This window comes from Salvelinus namaycush, chromosome 1 (assembly GCF_016432855.1).
Source record: "Salvelinus namaycush isolate Seneca chromosome 1, SaNama_1.0, whole genome shotgun sequence".
NCBI lineage: Eukaryota > Metazoa > Chordata > Actinopteri > Salmoniformes > Salmonidae > Salvelinus > Salvelinus namaycush.
Genome location: NC_052307.1, coordinates 9,729,567 through 9,748,613, shown reverse-complemented (window position 1 = coordinate 9,748,613; position 19,047 = coordinate 9,729,567). Strand labels below are relative to the sequence as shown.

At 44.7% G+C, this 19,047-nt stretch overlaps 1 protein-coding gene across 1 annotated transcript in view; it reads left to right on the top strand.

Moving 5' to 3' along the window:
• LOC120050345 (adhesion G-protein coupled receptor V1-like) overlaps window positions 1–19,047 on the top strand; it is a 211,817-nt gene that overhangs the window by 67,612 nt on the left and 125,158 nt on the right. The window contains exons 46-62 of the mRNA XM_038996933.1: window positions 468–614; window positions 854–934; window positions 1,133–1,394; window positions 7,826–7,948; window positions 12,103–12,325; window positions 12,492–12,696; window positions 12,891–13,037; window positions 13,236–13,491; window positions 13,779–13,981; window positions 14,665–14,841; window positions 16,008–16,190; window positions 16,347–16,526; window positions 16,651–16,815; window positions 17,014–17,134; window positions 17,388–17,511; window positions 17,716–17,854; window positions 18,116–18,301. Of these exons, the coding sequence (XP_038852861.1) occupies window positions 468–614; window positions 854–934; window positions 1,133–1,394; window positions 7,826–7,948; window positions 12,103–12,325; window positions 12,492–12,696; window positions 12,891–13,037; window positions 13,236–13,491; window positions 13,779–13,981; window positions 14,665–14,841; window positions 16,008–16,190; window positions 16,347–16,526; window positions 16,651–16,815; window positions 17,014–17,134; window positions 17,388–17,511; window positions 17,716–17,854; window positions 18,116–18,301 (2,922 nt within the window). The remainder of the gene's footprint in view (window positions 1–467; window positions 615–853; window positions 935–1,132; window positions 1,395–7,825; window positions 7,949–12,102; window positions 12,326–12,491; window positions 12,697–12,890; window positions 13,038–13,235; window positions 13,492–13,778; window positions 13,982–14,664; window positions 14,842–16,007; window positions 16,191–16,346; window positions 16,527–16,650; window positions 16,816–17,013; window positions 17,135–17,387; window positions 17,512–17,715; window positions 17,855–18,115; window positions 18,302–19,047) is intronic.

Genomic DNA, 19,047 nt, shown 5'->3' with positions numbered 1-19,047 from the left:
TGGAAAAAGTCAATGGATGTGAACAGTTACTGGAGGCACTGTAGGGACAGTAGTTGAACTACATAGGAGGCCAGAAAGATGAAGGGGTAGTGGTCAACAAGGGAAGGAAGACATTAACGACTCACCCAGAACAGCTTTTAGAAAACTGCCTTGCTTTGTGTTGCATACACATATGCATCAGTCTATTTACAGTATATCATGATGCCTGATTGCACTATGGGGCGGCAGGTAGTCTAGTGGTTAAGAGCGTTGGGCCAGTAACCGAAAGATTGCTGGTTTGAATCCCCGAGCCAACTAGGTGAAAATGTTTAGGTGAAAATGCCTTGCTAGGTGAAAAGCCAACTAGGTGAAAATCCCTTGCCCTTGAGCAAGGCACTTAACCCTAATTGATCCTGTATGTCGCTCTGGATAAGACCATCTGCTAAATGGCTAAAATATATATACATATATTTCTCTCTTGTTTTCAGTCGGTGACGATCCAGGACCCTGGGATGTGTGTGGGTTTCTCTGTGAATGGCTCATCCTATGTAGCGATCACACATGGCGCCCTCCCGGACTCCCCTGCTGTCAACCTCAGCCTGTTCAGAGTGCAACAGGACCTCAATCTAACCCTGGTGAAGACTGTTACTTTTTGGACTTGACTGTTGTCTTTTAATTTTTGGACCTTATGATGTGTTTTCTGCCTGCAGACATTATGTAAGATCTACATAGTAATCAATTACTTACTATAAATCACTCACTCATTGGTCTTCTGTTCCTATGGCTAGTTCTCTTTTTGACAGTCACTCCATATCAGTGGCATTATGTTGAGTAATGTATTCCTTCTATACAACATAAAACCTTTTCCCCATAGGAACAATCACTGGCTGTTGAAGCTCTTGATGTTAAACACTTCTCCATTGAAAAAAGACACTACTTGATTGCCTCAAGCCAGGTGAGTTTGGGGGTTAAAATGAACTTGCCATAACCTATGAGACATACCTGTACAGTACAGGTGCTCCAGGACATGATATCCACATGCACACCACCACATTACGATTGTCATTCAAATTAAAACGGCCAATGGATTTAGACCACACCACCTGGAGTTGATCTCGACTAGCTAGTAGCTAACTTGTCTTGTTTCTACCAGGTGTTCGTTTGGACCGGAAGTGTCTTGGCTCTCCATCAGAGCCTGGAGCTTCAGGGTGTCCTCATCGTGTCTCCCTTCTCCCATGGGACCAGCCTCTACCTGGTTGCCTGTGTGAGGATAAAGACGGGCGATGGCTGTGTGCTGTTCCAGTGGAGTGGAGGGCACTTCCAGAACCCTAGGCCTCTGCCTGTCAGCAGCAGAGCTCAACAAGTAGAGTCTCTCAACAAAGGAGCAGACACTCTTCTTTTGGTCGTCACCGAAGGTGACCTCATGTGACCTTCTCTACAAACCACGTCCTCTGTATTTGTCTTTGCAATCTAAAATCTTCTATGTTGACATTTTGCTACGGTGCCATTTTGTATTCATTAGTTCTTCTCCGCGTGCTCTGAAGTGGCTTATGTGGTGCAGAGATGGTGACGTGGCTTATGTGGTGCAGAGATGGTGACGTGGCTTATGTGGTGCAGAGGTGGTGACGTGGCTTATGTGGTGCAGAGGTGGTGACGTGGCTTATGTGGTGCAGAGATAAAGAAGTGTCTCATGTGGTGCAGAGATGGTGACGTGGCTTATGTGGTGCAGAGATAAAGAAGTGTCTCATGTGGTGCAGAGATAAAGAAGTGTCTCATGTGGTGCAGAGATAAAGAAGTGTCTCATGTGGTGCAGAGATAAAGAAGTGTCTCATGTGGTGCAGAGATGGTGACGTGGCTTATGTGGTGCAGAGATAAAGAAGTGTCTCATGTGGTGCAGAGATAAAGAAGTGTCTCATGTGGTGCAGAGATAAAGAAGTGTCTCATGTGGTACAGAGATAAAGAAGTGTCTCATGTGGTACAGAGATAAAGAAGTGTCTCATGTGGTACAGAGATAAAGAAGTGTCTCATGTGGTACAGAGATAAAGAAGTGTCTCATGTGGTACAGAGATAAAGAAGTGTCTCATGTGGTACAGAGATAAAGAAGTGTCTCATGTGGTACAGAGATAAAGAAGTGTCTCATGTGGTACAGAGATAAAGAAGTGTCTCATGTGGTACAGAGATAAAGAAGTGTCTCATGTGGTGCAGAGATAAAGAAGTGTCTCATGTGGTGCAGAGATAAAGAAGTGTCTCATGTGGTACAGAGATAAAGAAGTGTCTCATGTGGTACAGAGATAAAGAAGTGTCTCATGTGGTGCAGAGATAAAGAAGTGTCTCATGTGGTACAGAGATAAAGAAGTGTCTCATGTGGTACAGAGATAAAGAAGTGTCTCATGTGGTACAGAGATAAAGAAGTGTCTCATGTGGTACAGAGATAAAGAAGTGTCTCATGTGGTACAGAGATAAAGAAGTGTCTCATGTGGTGCAGAGATAAAGAAGTGTCTCATGTGGTACAGAGATGGTGATGTGGCTTATGTGGTGCAGAGATGGTAAGGTGCAGATATGATACTTACCAGGCATAGCTAATGTGTCCCCAATCCACTGTTGACAAAACATGGTTTGTGTGCACAGACAGGAGGGAGTAAGGCGACAAAAGTCCTTATGTATATTGGAGCAGTGCCTTCCACATAAGTGAAGTAGGTAATCTCTATGATGTGAGTTTCCCAGAAGGCTCAGTGTTGTAGGCCAATGGGAAACCGCTCAGTGTAGTAGGTCAATGGGAAACCGCTCAGTGTAGTAGGCCAATGGGAAACCATTCAGTGTAGTATTTCTACAAACTTCAAAGTGTTTTATATCCAATGGTACCAATTACATGCATATCCTGGCTTCTGGGCCTGAGTAACAGGCAGTTTACTTTGGGCATGTCAGTCAGACAGGAAGTGGAGAAAAATAGACCCTAGCCTGAAGAAGTTTTAATGTGAGTCTGGAAGGAGAGTTTACAGTCTAACCAGACACCTAGGTATTTGTAGTTGTCCACATATTCTAAGTCAGAACCGTCCAGAGTTGTGATGCTAGTCGGGCAGGAGGGTGCGGGCAGCAATCGGTTGAAGAGCATGCACTTAGTTTTACTAGCATTTAAAAGCAGTTGGAGGCCACGGAAGGAGTGTTGTGTGTCATTGAAGCTCGTTTGGAGGGTTGTTAGCACAGTGTCCAAAGAAGGGCCAGATGTATACAGAATGGTGTCATCTGCGTAGAGGTGGATCAAAGAATCACCAGCAGCAAGAGCGACATCATTGATACATACAGAGAAAAGAGTCGGCCCGAGAATTGATCCCTGTGGCACTCCCATAGAGACTGCCAGAGGTCCGGACAACAGGCCCTCCGATTTGACACAATGAACTCTATCTGAGAAGTAGTTGGTGAACCAGGCGAGGCAGTCATTAGAGAAGCTAAGGCTATTGAGTCTGCCAATAAGAATGCGGTGATTGACAGAGTCAAAAGCCTTGGCCAGGTCGAGGAAGACGGCTGCACAGTACTGTCTTTTATCGATGGCGGTTATGATATCATTTAGGACCTTGAGTGTGGCTGAGGGGCACCCATGACCAGCTCGGAAACCAGATTGCATAGTGGAGAAGGTACATTGGGATTCGAAATGGTCGGTGATCTGTTTGTTCACTTGGCTTTCATCAGCATCTGAGCAGCTAACCGATCGCTGCAGCTGTACATAGCCCAACTGTAAATTGCCCACCCAATCTGCCTACCTCATCCCCATATTGTTTTTATTTACTTTTCTGCTCTTTTGCACACCTGTATTTCTACTTGCACATCACCATCTGCTCATCTATCACTCCAGTGTTAATTTGCTAAACACTGTATATAGACTTTCCCCCCCCCTTTTTTTCCTATTGTGTTATTACAGTATGCTTGTTTATTTCATGTGTAATTCTGTGTTGTTGTTTGTGTCGCACTGCTTTGCTTTATCTTGGCCAGGTTGCAGTTGTAAATGAGAACTTGTTCTCAACTAGCTTACCTGGTTAAATAAAGGTGAAAAAAAAAATCTGGCTTTCGAAGATTTTAGAAAGGCAGGGCAGGAAGGATATAGGTCTATAACAGTTTGGGTCTAGAGTGTCTCCCCCTTAGAAGAGGGGAATGACCGCGGCAGCTTTCCAATCTTTGGGGATCTCAGACGATACGAAAGGGACGTTGGACAGACTAGTAATAGGGGTTGCAACAATTTCGGAGGATAATTTTAGAAAGAGAGGGTCCAGATTGTCTAGCCCAGCTGATTTTCAGAACATCAGCTGTCTGGATTTGGGTGAAGGAGAAGCGGGGGGGGGGGGCTTGGGCAAGTTGCTGCAGAGATGTTGACCGGGGTAGGGGTAGCCAGGTGGAAAGCATGGCCAGCCGTAGAAAAATACTTATTGAAATGATTGTAGATTTATCGGTGGTGACAGTGTTTCCTATCCTCAGTGCAATGGGCAGCTTGGAGGAGGTGCTCTTATTCTCCATGGACTTTGCAGTGTACCAAAACGTTTTGGAATTAGTGCTACAGGATGCAAATTTCTGTTTGAAAAAGCTAGCATTAGCTTTACTAACTGACTGAGTATTTTGGTTCCTGACTTCCTTGAAAGTTGCATATCGCGGGGACTATTCGATGCTAATGCAGAATGCCACCTAATGTTTTTGAGCTGGTCAAGGGCAGTCAAGTCTGGAGTGAACCAAGGGCTATAGTTGAAGTCAGAAGTTTACATACACTTAGGTTGGAGTCATTACAACTCGTTTTTCAACCACTCCACACATGTCTTGTTAACAAACAAATTGTTTTGGCAAGTGGGTTAGGACATCTACTTTGTGCATGACACAAGTAATTTTTCTAACAATTTTTCTAACAGATTATTTCACTTAATTCACTGTATCACAATTGCAGTGGATCAGAAGTTTACATACACTAAGTTGACTGTGCCTTTAAACAGCTTGGAAAATTCCAGAAAATGATGTCATGGCTTTAGAAGCTTCTGATAGGCTAATTTACATAATTTGAGTCAATTGGAGTAGTACCTGTGGATGTATTTCAAGGCCTACCTTCAAAGTCAGTGCCTCTTTGCTTGACATCATGGGAAAATCAAAAGAAATCCCCCAAGACCTCAGAAAAAAATTGTAGACCTCCACAAGTCTGAGGACCTTGTGAAGATGCTGGAGGAAACCGGTACAAGTATCTATATCCACAGTAAAACGAGTCCTATATCGACATATCCTGAAAGGCCGTTCAGCAAGGAAGAAACCACTGCTCCAAAACTGCCATAAAAAGCCAGACTACAGTTTGCAACTGCACATGGGGACAAATATTGCACTTTTTGGAGAAATGTCCTCTGGTCTGATGAAACAAAAATAAAACTGTTTGGCCGTAATGACCATCGCTATGTTTGGTTGAAGAAAGGGGGATGCTTGCAAGCCGAAGAACACCATCCCAACCGTGAAGCACGGGAGTGACAGCATCATGTTGTGGGGGTGCTTTGCTGCAGGAGGGACAAGTGCACTTCACAAAATAGATGGCATCATGAGGGAGGAAAATTATGTAGATATATTGAAGCAACATCTCAAGACATCAGTCAGGAAGTTAAAGCTTGGTCGCAAATGGGTCTTCTAAATGGACAATGACCCCATGCATACTTCCAAAGTTGTGGCAAAATGGCTTTGACAACAAAGTCAAGGTATTGGAGTGGCCATCACAAAGCCCTGACCTCAATCCTATGGAAAATTTGTGGGCAGAACTGAAAAAGCGTATGTGAGCAAGGAGGCCTACAAACCTGACTCAGTTACACCAGCTCTGTCAGGAGGAATGGGCCAAAATTGGGCTACCTGAAACGTTTGACCCAAGTTAAACAATTTAAAGGCAATGCTACCAAATATTTATGTAAACTTCTGACCCACTGGGAATGTGATGAAAGAAATAAAATCTGAAATAAATAATTTTGTCTAATATTATTCTGACATTACACATTCTTAAAATAAAGTGGTGATCCTAACTGACCTAAAACAGTAATTTTACTCGGATTAAATGTCAGGAATTGTGAAAACTGAGTTTAAATGTATTTGGGTAAGGTGTATGTAAACTTCCAACTGTATATCTGTTCTTAGTTCTACTTTTTTTGAATGGTGTAGGCTTTTTAAAATGGTGAAGAAAGCACTTTTAAAAAGCAACCAGGCATCCTCTACTGACGGGATGAGATCAATATCCTTCCAGGATACCCGGGCGAGGTCGATTAGAAAGGCCTGCTCGCTGAAGTGTTTTAGGGAGCGTTTGACAGTGATGAGGGGTGGTCGTTTGACCGACAACCCGTTACACACGCAGGCAATGAGGCAGGGATGGCTGAGATCCTGGTTGAAGACAGCAGAGGTGTATTTAGAGGGCAAGTTGATCAGGAGGATATCTAAGAGGGTGCCCATGGTTATGGATTTACGGTTGTACCTGGTAGGTTTCTTGATCGTGTGAGATTGAGGGCATCTAGCTTCGATTGTAGGACGGCCGGGTTGTTAAGGTCACCTAACAGTACAAACTCTGAAGATAGATGGGGGGCAATCAATTCACATATGGTGTCCAGGGCACAGCTGGGGGCTGAAGGGGGTCTATAACAAGCGTCAACGGTGAGAGACTTGTTTCTGGAAAGGTGGATTTTTAAAAGTAAAAGCTCAAATTTTTTGGGCACAGACCTGGAAAGTAAGACAGAACTCTGCAGGCTATCTCTGCATTAGATTGCAACCCCCCCCCCCCCCCCCCCCCCCCCCCCTTGGCAGTTCTATCTTGTCGGAAAATGTTATAGTTAGGGATGGAAATTTCTGGATTTTTGGTGGCCTTTTGGTGGCCTTAGGATTCAGACACGGCTAGGACATCCGGGTTGGTGGAGTGTGCTAAAGCAGTGAATAAAACAAACTTAGGGAGGAGGCTTCTAATGTTAACATGCGTGAAACCAAGGCTTTTACGGTTACAGAAGTCAACAAATGAGAGTGCCTGGGGAATGGGAGTGGTGCTGGGGGCTGCAGGGCCTGGGTTAACCTCTACATCACCAGAGGAACAGAGGAGGAGTAGGATAAGGGTACGGCTAAAGGCTATAAGAACTGGTCGTCTAGTGCGTTCGGAACGGAGAGTAAAAGGAGCCGATTTCTGGGCGAGGAAGAATAGATTCAAGGCATAATGTACAGACAAGGGTATGGTAGGATGTGAGTACAGTGTAGGTAAACCTAGGCATTGAGTGACGAGAGAGATTTTGTCTCTAGAGCCACCATTTAAGCCAGATGAAGTGTGTGGGGGTAGAACAAAAGGTCTAGCTAAGGCATATTGAGCAGGGCTGGAGGCTCTACAGTGAAATAAGACAATAATCACTCACCAAAACAGCAATAGACAAGGCATATTGATATTAGGGAGAGGCATGTGTAGCCGAGTGATCATAGGGTCCAGTGAGTAGCTAGGCGAGCTGGAGACGGCGATTCAGACAGCTAGCTGGCCAGGACTAGCAGGCTTGCAGATGGGCCTCCAGGGGACGTCGCAGCGGACGAGCCTGTTGAAACGGAAGAGCCTGTCAGTGTTGTAGGCCAATGGGAAACCGCATTGTGTAGTAGGCCAATGGGAAACCGCTCTGTGTAGTAGGCCAATGGAAAACCACAGGCAGGCTCAGAGGATGTCATTTATAGTAGCTGGGTGTGTCATACCTAACAGAACCGCCTGTGAATGAAAGAATAGAGGGCTAACATAAAGCTGTGTGTGTGTGTCTTTGTCTGTGTGTGTTTCTCCATCTGTGTCTGTGTGTGTGTGTCCGTCCGCCCGTCTGTGTGTGTGTGTTCCTATCCCCAGGTTCCTCTTCCTCCTGTGAGGTGTTTGTATGGGGTTCCCAGCAGCTGTTCCCCCAGCACAGCCAGTCTATCCCCCATCCTGGCCTGGCCTCTGCCCAGCCCTTCACTCTACCCTCAGGGATCAGTGAGTACACACACACACACACACACACACACACACACACACACACACACACATACACACACACACACAATGGTGTTTGTTCTTCACTAGTTGCCTGTTTCTTGTGGCAACAGGTCACAAATCTTGCTGTTGTGATGGTATTTCACCCAATAGATATGGGAGTTTGTCAAAATTGGGTTTGTTTTTAAATTCTTTGTGGATCTGTGTAATCTGAGGTAAATATGTGTCTCTAATATGGTCATACATTTGGCAAGAGGTTGGAAGTGCATTTCAGTTTCTACCTCATTTTGTGAGCAGTGTGCACATAGCCTGTATTCTCTTGAGAGCCAGGTCTGTCTACAGCGGCCTGTTTCAATAGCAAGGCTACAGTGGTTCGTCCTTTGAAGTTCTATGGCATGCTATTCTATGTTATTCTATTCTTAATTCTATGGCATGTTAATTAAGTGTGAACCACTCGTACCATTAATGCTAGTTAGTGCTAGTTTGACCACCAGAGGGCATCTTTGAGAAACATTTGGGCACCAGAGGGCATCTTTGAGAAACACCTTCAATAATGGTTGTACTAGAGGAGTTCAATTCCCCGACGGGGAGGAAGGAGTAGGCTGTCCTTGTAAATGAGGAGTAGGCTGTCCTTGTAAACTGACTTGCCTAGTTAAATAAAGGTTACACTAAAAGCATAACATTTCTGCACTCTATTTTTTAAATTCTAGTCTAACCAATACACAAACGAAGATTCAGTGAACATAAAAATCTCATTGATTTATCAAGACCAGTCCCCATGCTTGTCTCAGAGCAGCGCGAAACGGTGCTGAAATAATTGTAGGCTATTGCTTCAAATCCTATTGCTTCTAACTTCAATATGCTTTAAATAAATAAGACCTACACCACTTTTAACAGCACATTTCTCAACACTAGTGAGACTCATGTCGCCTACGGTAGGCCTACAGTATATCGAAAAATATGATGTGACTACGCCAAAAGTTGCATATAGAGGATTGGAGGATATTTCTGTGATTCAGTGATATTTATTCCCATAGTAATTCGTTATGGATCCATAACTAAATAAACATCAGCATTTTGAAAGAGTATTTTAACCTTTCACGAGTATCAACCCCGTATCCGGGATCACCCCCCACCCCCCCCACACTGATTAGCATCGCTAGCATAGCTTCACAAGTAAATAGTAGCATCTAAATATCATTAAATCACAAGTCCAAGACACCAGATGAAAGATACAGATCTTGTGAATAAACCCATCATTTCTGTTTTTTAAAATGTTTTACAGGGAAGACACAATATGTAAATCTATTAGCTAACCACGTTAGCAAAATACACCATCTTTCTTTGTCCACCATTTTCTCTCTCCACCACTAGCTATCACCAATTCGGCTAAACTAAGATATTGATAGCAACAAACCAAGAAAAAAACTCATCAGATGACAGTCTGATAACATATTTATGGTATAGGATAGGTGTTGTTAGAAAAAAGTGCATATTTCAGGTAGAAATCACAGTTTACAATTGCACCGACCATCACAAATCGACTAGAATTACTAGATAGAGCAACGTGTATGACCAATTTACTCATCATAAAACATTTCATAAAAATAGACAAAGCATAGCAATGGAAAGACACAGTTCTTGTGATTTCAGACCATATTTCAGATTTTCTAAGCGTTTTTCAGCGAAAACACAATAAATCGATAAGTTAGCATACCACATGTGCAAACGTTAGTAGAGCATGAATTCAAGGCAAAGGGAGCTATAACGTTATCATCGCCAAAATATATTAATTTTTTCACTAACCTTCTCAGAATTCTTCCGATGACACTCCTGTAACATCATTTTACAACATACATATACAGTTTGTTCGAAAAGGTGCATATTTAGCCATACAAAACCGTGGTTATACAATGGAAATAGTCACAACTCAAGCATCAAAATGAGGGACGTCAGCTTTCAGAGTGATCTAGTTTAATCGAAAGCTAATCATATACTTGACTAAAAAATACAGAGTTGACAGGAATCGAAAGACAAATTAGTTCTTAATGCAACCGCTGACTTACATTTTTAAAATTATCCTTACTTTTCAATACAGGGTTCGCCAAGTGAAGCTATACCAAACAAAATGGCGAAATATGCGTTTAAAATATTTCGACAGAACAACGATTTATCATATTAAATATTGCTTACTTTGAGCTGTTCTTCCATCAGATTCTTGGGCAATGTATTCTTTCTTGGGTTTAATCTTCTTTTGGTCGAAAGATGTCCTTTGTCCGTCTAAATGCCTGCTAACGTTCGACCGGGACCCCGAAATGTGCCCGGTGCTTCACATAGAAATGCATCAAAATCGCACTAAACGGATATAAATTGCTATAAAACGGTTTAAATTAACTACCTTATGATGTTTCTAAGTCCTATATCGAATTAAATTACAGACGGATACATTTCAAGTTGATAACCGAGCCTGTGAAAATGGCATCCGGAGGTCCCTTCCTGCGTAAGGGCGAGCGTCGAAAGGGGGGCTACTCTCACTCCTTGGTCTTTTATAACCTCTGAGAGCTACGGAGAAGGCCCATTCCACTTCTCATTGGTTACTGACATCCAGGGGAAGGCGGGTGCAGTTCGTGTCGTTCCATAGGATAGACAGAGACCTTAAAAACTGATCTGAAACCAGAGCTTCGCTCTCAGACCTTTCACTGTCTGTCATGGATTTCGCTGTAGAAAGAGTTCTGGGTCACCCACAGACATCATTCCAACTTTGTATGAAACTAGAAAGTGTTTTCTATCCAATAGAATTAATAATATGCATATTGTACGAGCAAGAATTGAGTACTAGGCAGTTTAATTTGGAGACGACAAAATGCTAATTCGGAACAGCACCCCCTGTAGTCGCAAGAAGTTTTAATCATTATTTTATTAATGAAAGCATAAAGATGCCATTGTTAGTTACATTGTTTTAGTTTGAACGTGCAGACTGGCACTAAGAACAGAACAGTGGGAACGTTTCCCTAGTCAGCGCCATTATTAGTGTAATGCACCTTAAATATTTTAGAGATGATTTTGTTTTCAAATGACGTAAAATGAGCGAGGAAAAAGACCATTCTTGAACATGGGGTGAGACATTGTTACTAATTTGTAAATAAAGCCAGTTTGTCATTTAGAATTATTTATTTCTGTTTTTAGAAGGAGAAAAACCAAAAACCTACTGTCATCTCATGGGTCTCCCAGTCAAGGCCGGCACGGTATTGAACCAGCATCTATAGCAACACATAACACTGTTATGCAGTGTCTTAGACCATTGGGCCACTCAGGCGCTGTACAACATGACTGGTCGGGAGTGGGCTACACTACTACAGTAAGAGCCAAATAATCCTAACAAAATAAAATTATTAAAACCTTAGTGTAACAACAGTTTTAGTAAGTAATACTGAAGTCGTGAACAATTATCAGTTTCTATTTAGGTTTATGTCGCCCATTCATTGTCAGTTAGAGACACAGTAGGACCCCAAAGCATAATCAGTGCTCTAACTCCCCCTTGTGCTGGTCTGGAGCAATGAAGTGGTGACGCAGGGTACCGTACTAGACCACAAATTACCTCTAAGTCCCGCGGTGTAAACTCGCAACTTTTAAAGGAGGAACCACTGCTGACTGAGTCTGTACATACTCAAAGCGTTCCTTAAGTTTGGGTCAGTCACAGTGGTCAGGTATTCTGCCAGTGTGTACTCTCTGTTTAGGGCCAAATAGCATTCTAGTTTGCTCTGTTTTTTTGTTGATTCTTTCCAATGTGTCAAGTAATTATCTTTTTGTTTTCTCATGATTTGGTTGGGTCTAATTGTGTTGCTGTCCTGGGACTCTGTTTGTATTTATGCACAGAGCCACATGACCAGCTTGTTTAGGGGACTCTTCTCCAGTTCCATCTCTCTGTAGGTGATGGCTTTGTTATGGAAGGTTTGGGAATTGCTTCCTTTTAGGTGGTGTTAGAATTGAATGACTCTTTTCTGGATTTTTTGTCTGGATTTTGATAATCTCTCTCTCTGTGTCTCTCTGTCTCTCTCTCTCTCTCTCTCTCTCTCTCTGTGTATCTCTCTCTCTCTGTATCTCTCTCTCTCTGTATCTCTCTCTCTCTCTCTCTCTCTCTGTGTGTCTCGTAGCCCATCTCCTGCTGGCCGGGAGCAACGGCTCAGCGCTGTACACCTGGAGGTCTGACATCATGCTGTTTGCCCTGGTGCTCACGTCTCCTCCAGCCTCCAAATTCCTCTCTCTCCCTCTCCCCTACATCAACACCACTAAGAGCCTCCTAGCAGCCACCGAGCCCTCAGGCACCACTATGTATGAGCTCACCTCTGTCTCCAACCGTTCCGACTTCATACCCAGGTACAGATGTGCCCCACTGTTCCCATGGCAACTCATTACATTGAGACCAGAGGCATTGGTCATATGTTTGATCAAACGTTGAGGAAATTGTCGTCACTTGTGTCTGTTGTTCTTCGTTCATTCTTCAGTGGCTGTCTTCTCTGACCGTAATGCATTTCACTTTCAGCTATGGCGAGTTGCGTTTTGTGCCTGGTGACCGGGAGTTGGAGATTGCGGTGAACGTCGTCGACGACGATGTCCCAGAGGAGGACGAACAGTTCCGGGTGGTCCTGAAGAATCCCAAGGGAGGGGCTGAGATTGGCTTTGGTGGTCAGGTGACCGTGCTTATTCCAACCAATGATGACGCCCATGGAGTCATAGGCTTCACACAGGTACTCTCTGTTCTTTAACTCTGATTCACTGTCAATTTCCAAATAGGTTTCTGTTGCTTGCATTTCTATGTCTATACATACATAACATTTATAGTGCTAACGCTCTATGCTCATATTTTATTTTCCAATACAGTTGAATGGTAAACATCTTTATGATATTACAGTGCACACTGACATTGATGCTGTCTCTCCAGGGCTCTCTATCTGTGGAAGTGGAGGAGTTGACGAAGGGCAACCCTATCTCTCTGAGTGTTGAGAGGAGGAGAGGGACCTTCAGGAGACTGACCATCCACTGGGCAGCCAACGGCAGTCTGGAAGACATCTTTCCCACGTCAGGAGTGGTGAGTCTCTCTCTTTCCATCTCTCTCTCTCTCATGGCTAACTTCCATGTGTTAGATATAGAGAAATAGAAGAGATACCAAACAACTCATTGATGTGCCATTTCTAGTTTAGTTCATTGGTTGCGAATCAACTTCCTGGATTGGCTGAGCTACAGAGGAACAGACATCCACCCTGTTGTCCTCTACCGTGTTTCTCAGGTGACGTTTTCCCAGGGCCAGGTGGTGGCTACAATCTATCTGACCGTGCTAGCAGATAGCATCCCTGAGCTGAAGGAGAGGGTCACCATCACCCTGCTGGATGTCACCACGGTGGGTCTAGACCAGCTCTCCAGGGGAGCGCTGATTGACCCCCAGAGAGCACAGGCCCTCCTCACCATCTTGCCCAACGGCTCACCCTACGGGTTGATAGGCTGGCACCTGGACTCCCAGTACCTCCTCACACAGGAGCCTCAGAGTAAGAAGCCAGCTGTTTGTATTGTTATGCATTTATTTATACAGTGGAAAAATAATTTCTAATGTGTATAGTTAAAAATAAACCCTATTTGAACAATGTACATTTTTAAAGCTACTGAAGTGTTTGGTTGTCATGAGCGATCATAACTTGATTCGACAGGCACTACGACATTGGTGTGATTCATTACTACACATTATCCAATCTGTTTCTGTCCTTGTTCAGGCTTTAAGGTTTAGGTAAGTTGTCTAATGCTCCTTGTACATGTTTGTCTCTGCTTTTCACCCAAGCGAATCCCACTAATGTCACCCTGACCATTGTGAGGGAGCAGGAGGCTTCTGGGGAGGTGGCAGTGCACTACCAGACAGGACCAGCCCTATCTAAGCCCCCCTCCAACCAGGCCAGCGCCCCACAGGACTACACACCCCGGGAGGGCACCGTCATCATGAAGGAGAACGCCACCCTTGCCCTCATCACCATCACCATACTACCGGTACGCATAGAAAATAGTAGAATAGAATAGAAAATGATAGAATATTACTTTATGGACAAACCATCCCCAAGACTCATCTTGGGATGACTGGGGACCGGACCCTCCTCCTCTCCTTCTCCTCTTCCACCCCAGCAGTGTAAATCTAGATTGGTTCAGCAGACACTGTGGCTTTCTGCCTGTTCTGGCTGCTTTCTTCCTGTTCTGGCTGCTTTCTGTCTGTTCTGGCTGCTTTTTGCCTCTTCTGGCTGCCTGTTCTGGCTGCTTTCTGCCTGTTCTGGTTGCTTTCTGCCTATTCTGGCTGCTTTCTGCCTACAGCGTAGGTCCATACTAGGGCTCAAACCACCAGTGTTGGGTCTGCCACGGAGGAAACCCACTACTTATTTCCCATCGGAATAGATCCATTCCTAGTAAATTGCAGTGTTGAGTGGCTATTTTAATGGTAACTATTATTGTGTTTTGTTTAGACTGAGAGGAAGTTCTGAAAAACACGGACCTGGTTTCTATGTGCTCTGAAACTGCCAACATTCTTTAAGGTTGATTGGGGAATAAAGGCTCTTTAGAAGTGGAACATGGGAAAGATCCGTAGTTCCTGTCTGTGGGTTGGGTTTTCTTTCCTCCTAATATAGCAGGCAACCATACCCCACAGTGTTGGAGGGCTGTGTGTGTGTGTGTGTATCAACCAGGATGAGGCTCCGGAGCTGGCTGAAAGTTTCCTGGTGAACATCACAGGCGTGGAACTAGTGGGGGGGTTGACTGGGGCGGCCCAGCCCAGTGTGAAGAGGCCTGGCATGGAGGTGGCTGAGGTCACCATCCAGGAGAACGATGACCCACGGGGGGTCCTGCAGTTCAACGTCTCCCAGGTAATAACTTACACTACTACCTCTGCCCATATGCTACACAATTCTCCTTGAATGAAACACTCCATTCCTTTATTCTCCTTGAATAAAACACTCCATTCCTTTATTCTCCTTGAATAAAACACTCCACTCCTTTATTCTCCTTAAATAAAACTCTCCATTCCTTTATTCTCCTTGAATGAAACACTCCATTCCTTTATTCTCCTTGAATATGGCACTCCACTCCTCTATTCACCTTGAATAAAACACTCCACTCCTCTATTCTCCTTGAATAAAACACTCCACTCCTTTATTCTCCTTGAATATGGCACTCCATTCCTTTATTCTCCTTGAATGAAACACTCCATTCCTTTATTCTCCTTGAATAAAACACTCCATTCCTTTATTCTCCTTGAATGAAACACTCCATTTCTTTATTCTCCTTGAATGAAACACTCCATTCCTTTATTCTCCTTGAATGAAACACTCCATTTCTTTATTCTCCTTGAATGAAACACTCCATTCCTTTATTCTCCTTGAATGAAACACTCCATTCCTTTATTCTCCTTGAATGAAACACTCCATTCCTTTATTCTCCTTGAATGAAACACTCCACTCCTTTATTCTCCTTGAATGAAACACTCCATTCCTCTATTCTCCTTGAATGAAACACTCCATTCCTTTCTAAAGTATATCACAACATCTTACAACAGTAACTATATGGTGCTCTAAGGTTGAGAGATTATCTGAAAGCTCTGATCAACAGGTGAATGAATACCAATACGTATGTTAACCCTATGGTACAAATGGGTATGTTAACCCTATGGTACAAATGGGTATGTTAACCCTATGGTACAAATGGGTATGTTAACCCTATGGTACAAATGGGTATGTTAACCCTATGGTACAAATGGGTATGTTAACCCTATGGTACAAATGGGTATGTTAACCCTATGGTACAAATGGGTATGTTAACCCTATGGTACAAATGGGTATGTTAACCCTATGGTACAAATGGGTATGTTAACCCTATGGTACAAATGGGTATGTTAACCCTATGGTACAAATGGGTATGTTAACCCTATGGTACAAATAGGTATGTTAACCCTATGGTACAAATGGGTATGTTAACCCTATGGTACAAATAGGTATTTTAATGCGTCAACTCTGTTTCTGTGTCTAATTCTTAGGAAGAGTCTGGAGAGTTGCTGGCCTATGAGGTGGCTCCGCCCAGAAACGTCCTCCGTCTAGCAGTGGTGCGATTGGCTGGCAGGACTGGGAGAGTGGTGGTGTACTGGGAGGCTCAGCCAATCACTGCCAGGCTCGATGACTTCACTCCCTCTTCTGGGAATATCACCTTTCAAGATGGACAGGTAGTTTGATTACAACTATGGTTAGAGAGTTTCTCCTGTTAGACCACATAGTTAAGTTAGGTCACCTACGTAACTATGATCCACTAAGTCTAGTTGAGCTTCTATGAAGGATAAGATGTATACCTCAGGTAAAATAAACTCCGGTTCTGTTTGCAGGGACAGGCCATCATAGACATCAGCATCGTGGATGACATGGAGGTGGAGTCTGTGGAGCGCTTCAGTGTGACTCTAATGCGTGTGATTGGTGGAGCCAGGCTGGGGGTGGCGATCTCTGTGACAGTCACCATCCCACCCAACGATTCACCGCTGGGCAGCTTCGGCTTCCAGGAGAAGACTGTGAGTCACAACTCATTGTCACCCAACAAATTGCCCTACAGAGAATGGAAGAAGTTGTATTTTCCAATCCAATCCAACTTTATTGTAAACCATTATTATGCTAAGTAAACAAATCTCCTTCTAGTTCACTATCAGCGAGCCAGAGTTCACTAGTGACCCGGCTGCCATGGCAACGCTGACGGTGGTGCGAAGTGCAGAAGGCGAGGGGGCGGTGACACTGATGTGGCGCCTGGAGGACACTGCCCGGGATGACCTTTCACCTCTCAACGGAACACTGGTCTTCAATGAGGTCAGTAGGGGGCGGGGCTAGGGAAGATGATAGCAGGTCAGTTAACAGCGTTTTACACTATGTGAACCATCTAGGTAACTACTTGGTAATAATTGATACCAAATGTACTAATAGTTGGTGCTAAATGTACAGTTTATCTTAGAAGTTGAAACTGCAGTTTGTAGGGAAGACACTGATGGGAGACTTTGTGAACCTCAGACAGAGTCTAGGAGAACGCTGGTGATCCGGGCTCTGGCTGACGCTGTGTTGGAGGGAGACGAGAGCTTCACTGTCCAGCTCCTGGCTGCCAAGAGTGGTGCTGTAATCGACCCCGTTAATGGTCAGTGTCTTTGGCTGCCTCACTGTGTTTAAACATACACACAGTCTCTGGTCTATGGAGAGGGGAGGGATAAAGTTGCGCCTAGAAGCTGATCTGAGGTCAGTTTCTGCGTTTTAAATTCGAATGGTTACGGTTTGGATTGAGGGAGAGGAAGCTGATCCTAGATCTACGCCTAGAGGCAACTTGTGTGTAAGGCGCACCGGAGGAGGGCATTCGACTGAACTGTGTCCCCTGGGTTGGTGTGTGTCTGTAGGGTCAGCCACCGTCACCATCCTGGGAGACCGTGCAGCCCTGGGAATAGTGGGGATCGCTGAGGCTTCCAGGAACGTCCTCATCGGAGAACCTCAGGGAGACTATAATGGGACTGCTCTGGTCAGGTACACACACAGACAGTTAGACACACACATATCACTGGCTAATGGGAAAGCCTCACATATGTTCATTGGTCAGAATATTTCTGTTGTGCCGTTGAGAAAGTCTTCTCTAAGATGTCAACCAAATGCATGTTGCAATGATACCATTATGTGTGTGTGTGTGTGTGTGTGTGTGTGTGGGTGTGTGTGTGTGTGTGTGTGTTTCAGCCTTGTACGCGGCCCTGGCATCTTTGGAGAGATCCAGGTGTACTGGAACATCACTCCTGCTGTGTCCTCTGAGTTTGAGGAGCTGTCTGGCGTGGTAACCATGAGGGACAGACAGTCTGCCGCCACCATACGCCTCAAAGTATGACAATCTCTCTGACTATGGAATGATATTCATCACTATGTTCTTGTTTTATCATACCTCATCTCATCGTTAAGTGAAAATTAATGCAAAATGAATATTTCCCAATGTAAATTGTAAAACTGTGTCCCAATATCAATACTTGACTACTACTGTAGTGATGTAACCTATTGTATTGGCCATGCATTTTCAACAGTGTCCTAGTGTGGATATTGGGTCACAGGCTGAAGGGAGTGGTGTTTGTTGTTGTTGTAATTTCAGGCGCTGGATGATGACACGGCAGAGGAGCGGCGTGTGTACCAGCTGACCTTGACCTCAGTCACGCCCGGGGCAGGGATCAGCCCCTCGGCCCAGAGGGCCACGGTCACCATGGCAGCCAGTGATCTCCCCCACGGCCTGTTCTCCTTTGTCCAAGGCCTCGTCAGGGCCTCTGAGGAGGAGGGCAAGGTGAGCGCGCCTGGGCAGTCTTGGGCCATGATCTTAAACAACCACATTGTTGAAACTCACTAGAGGATGTCTAACTGGCTAGACCTGCCCTATCAGAGCCTGGGAACGGTCTGACCTGCCTTATCAGAGCCTGGGAACGGTCTGACCTGCCCTATCAGAGCCTGGGAACGGTCTGACCTGCCCTATCAGAGCCTGGGAACGGTCTGACCTGCCTTATCAGAGCCTGGGAACGGTCTGACCTGCCCTATCAGAGCCTGGGAACGGTCTGACCTGCCCTATCAGAGGCTGGGAACGGTCTGACCTGCCCTATCAGAGCCTGGGAATGGTCTGACCTGTCCTATCAGAGGGAGGGTGGGCTGAGGGAGCAATAAAATGGTTGAAAGTCACAAGTGGAAATTAAGGCATTTAGCTGTGTTTTAGTCAAGAGTCATCATATTTCAACCATTCTATATGACTGCCTATTTTTGCCCCCTTCCTCCTCCACCTTCTCTTCTCCCCCAGGTCAATGTGACAGTGGTGCGCTCCATGGGCAGGTTTGGGAGTGTGTGGGTGAACCTTTTCTCTTCTCCCCCAGGTCAATGTGACAGTGGTGCGCTCCATGGGCAGGTTTGGTAGTGTGTGGGTGAACCCCTTCTCTTCTCCCCCAGGTCAATGTGACAGTGGTGCGCTCCATGGGCAGGTTTGGTAGTGTGTGGGTGAACCCCTTCTCTTCTCCCCCAGGTCAATGTGACAGTGGTGCGCTCCAT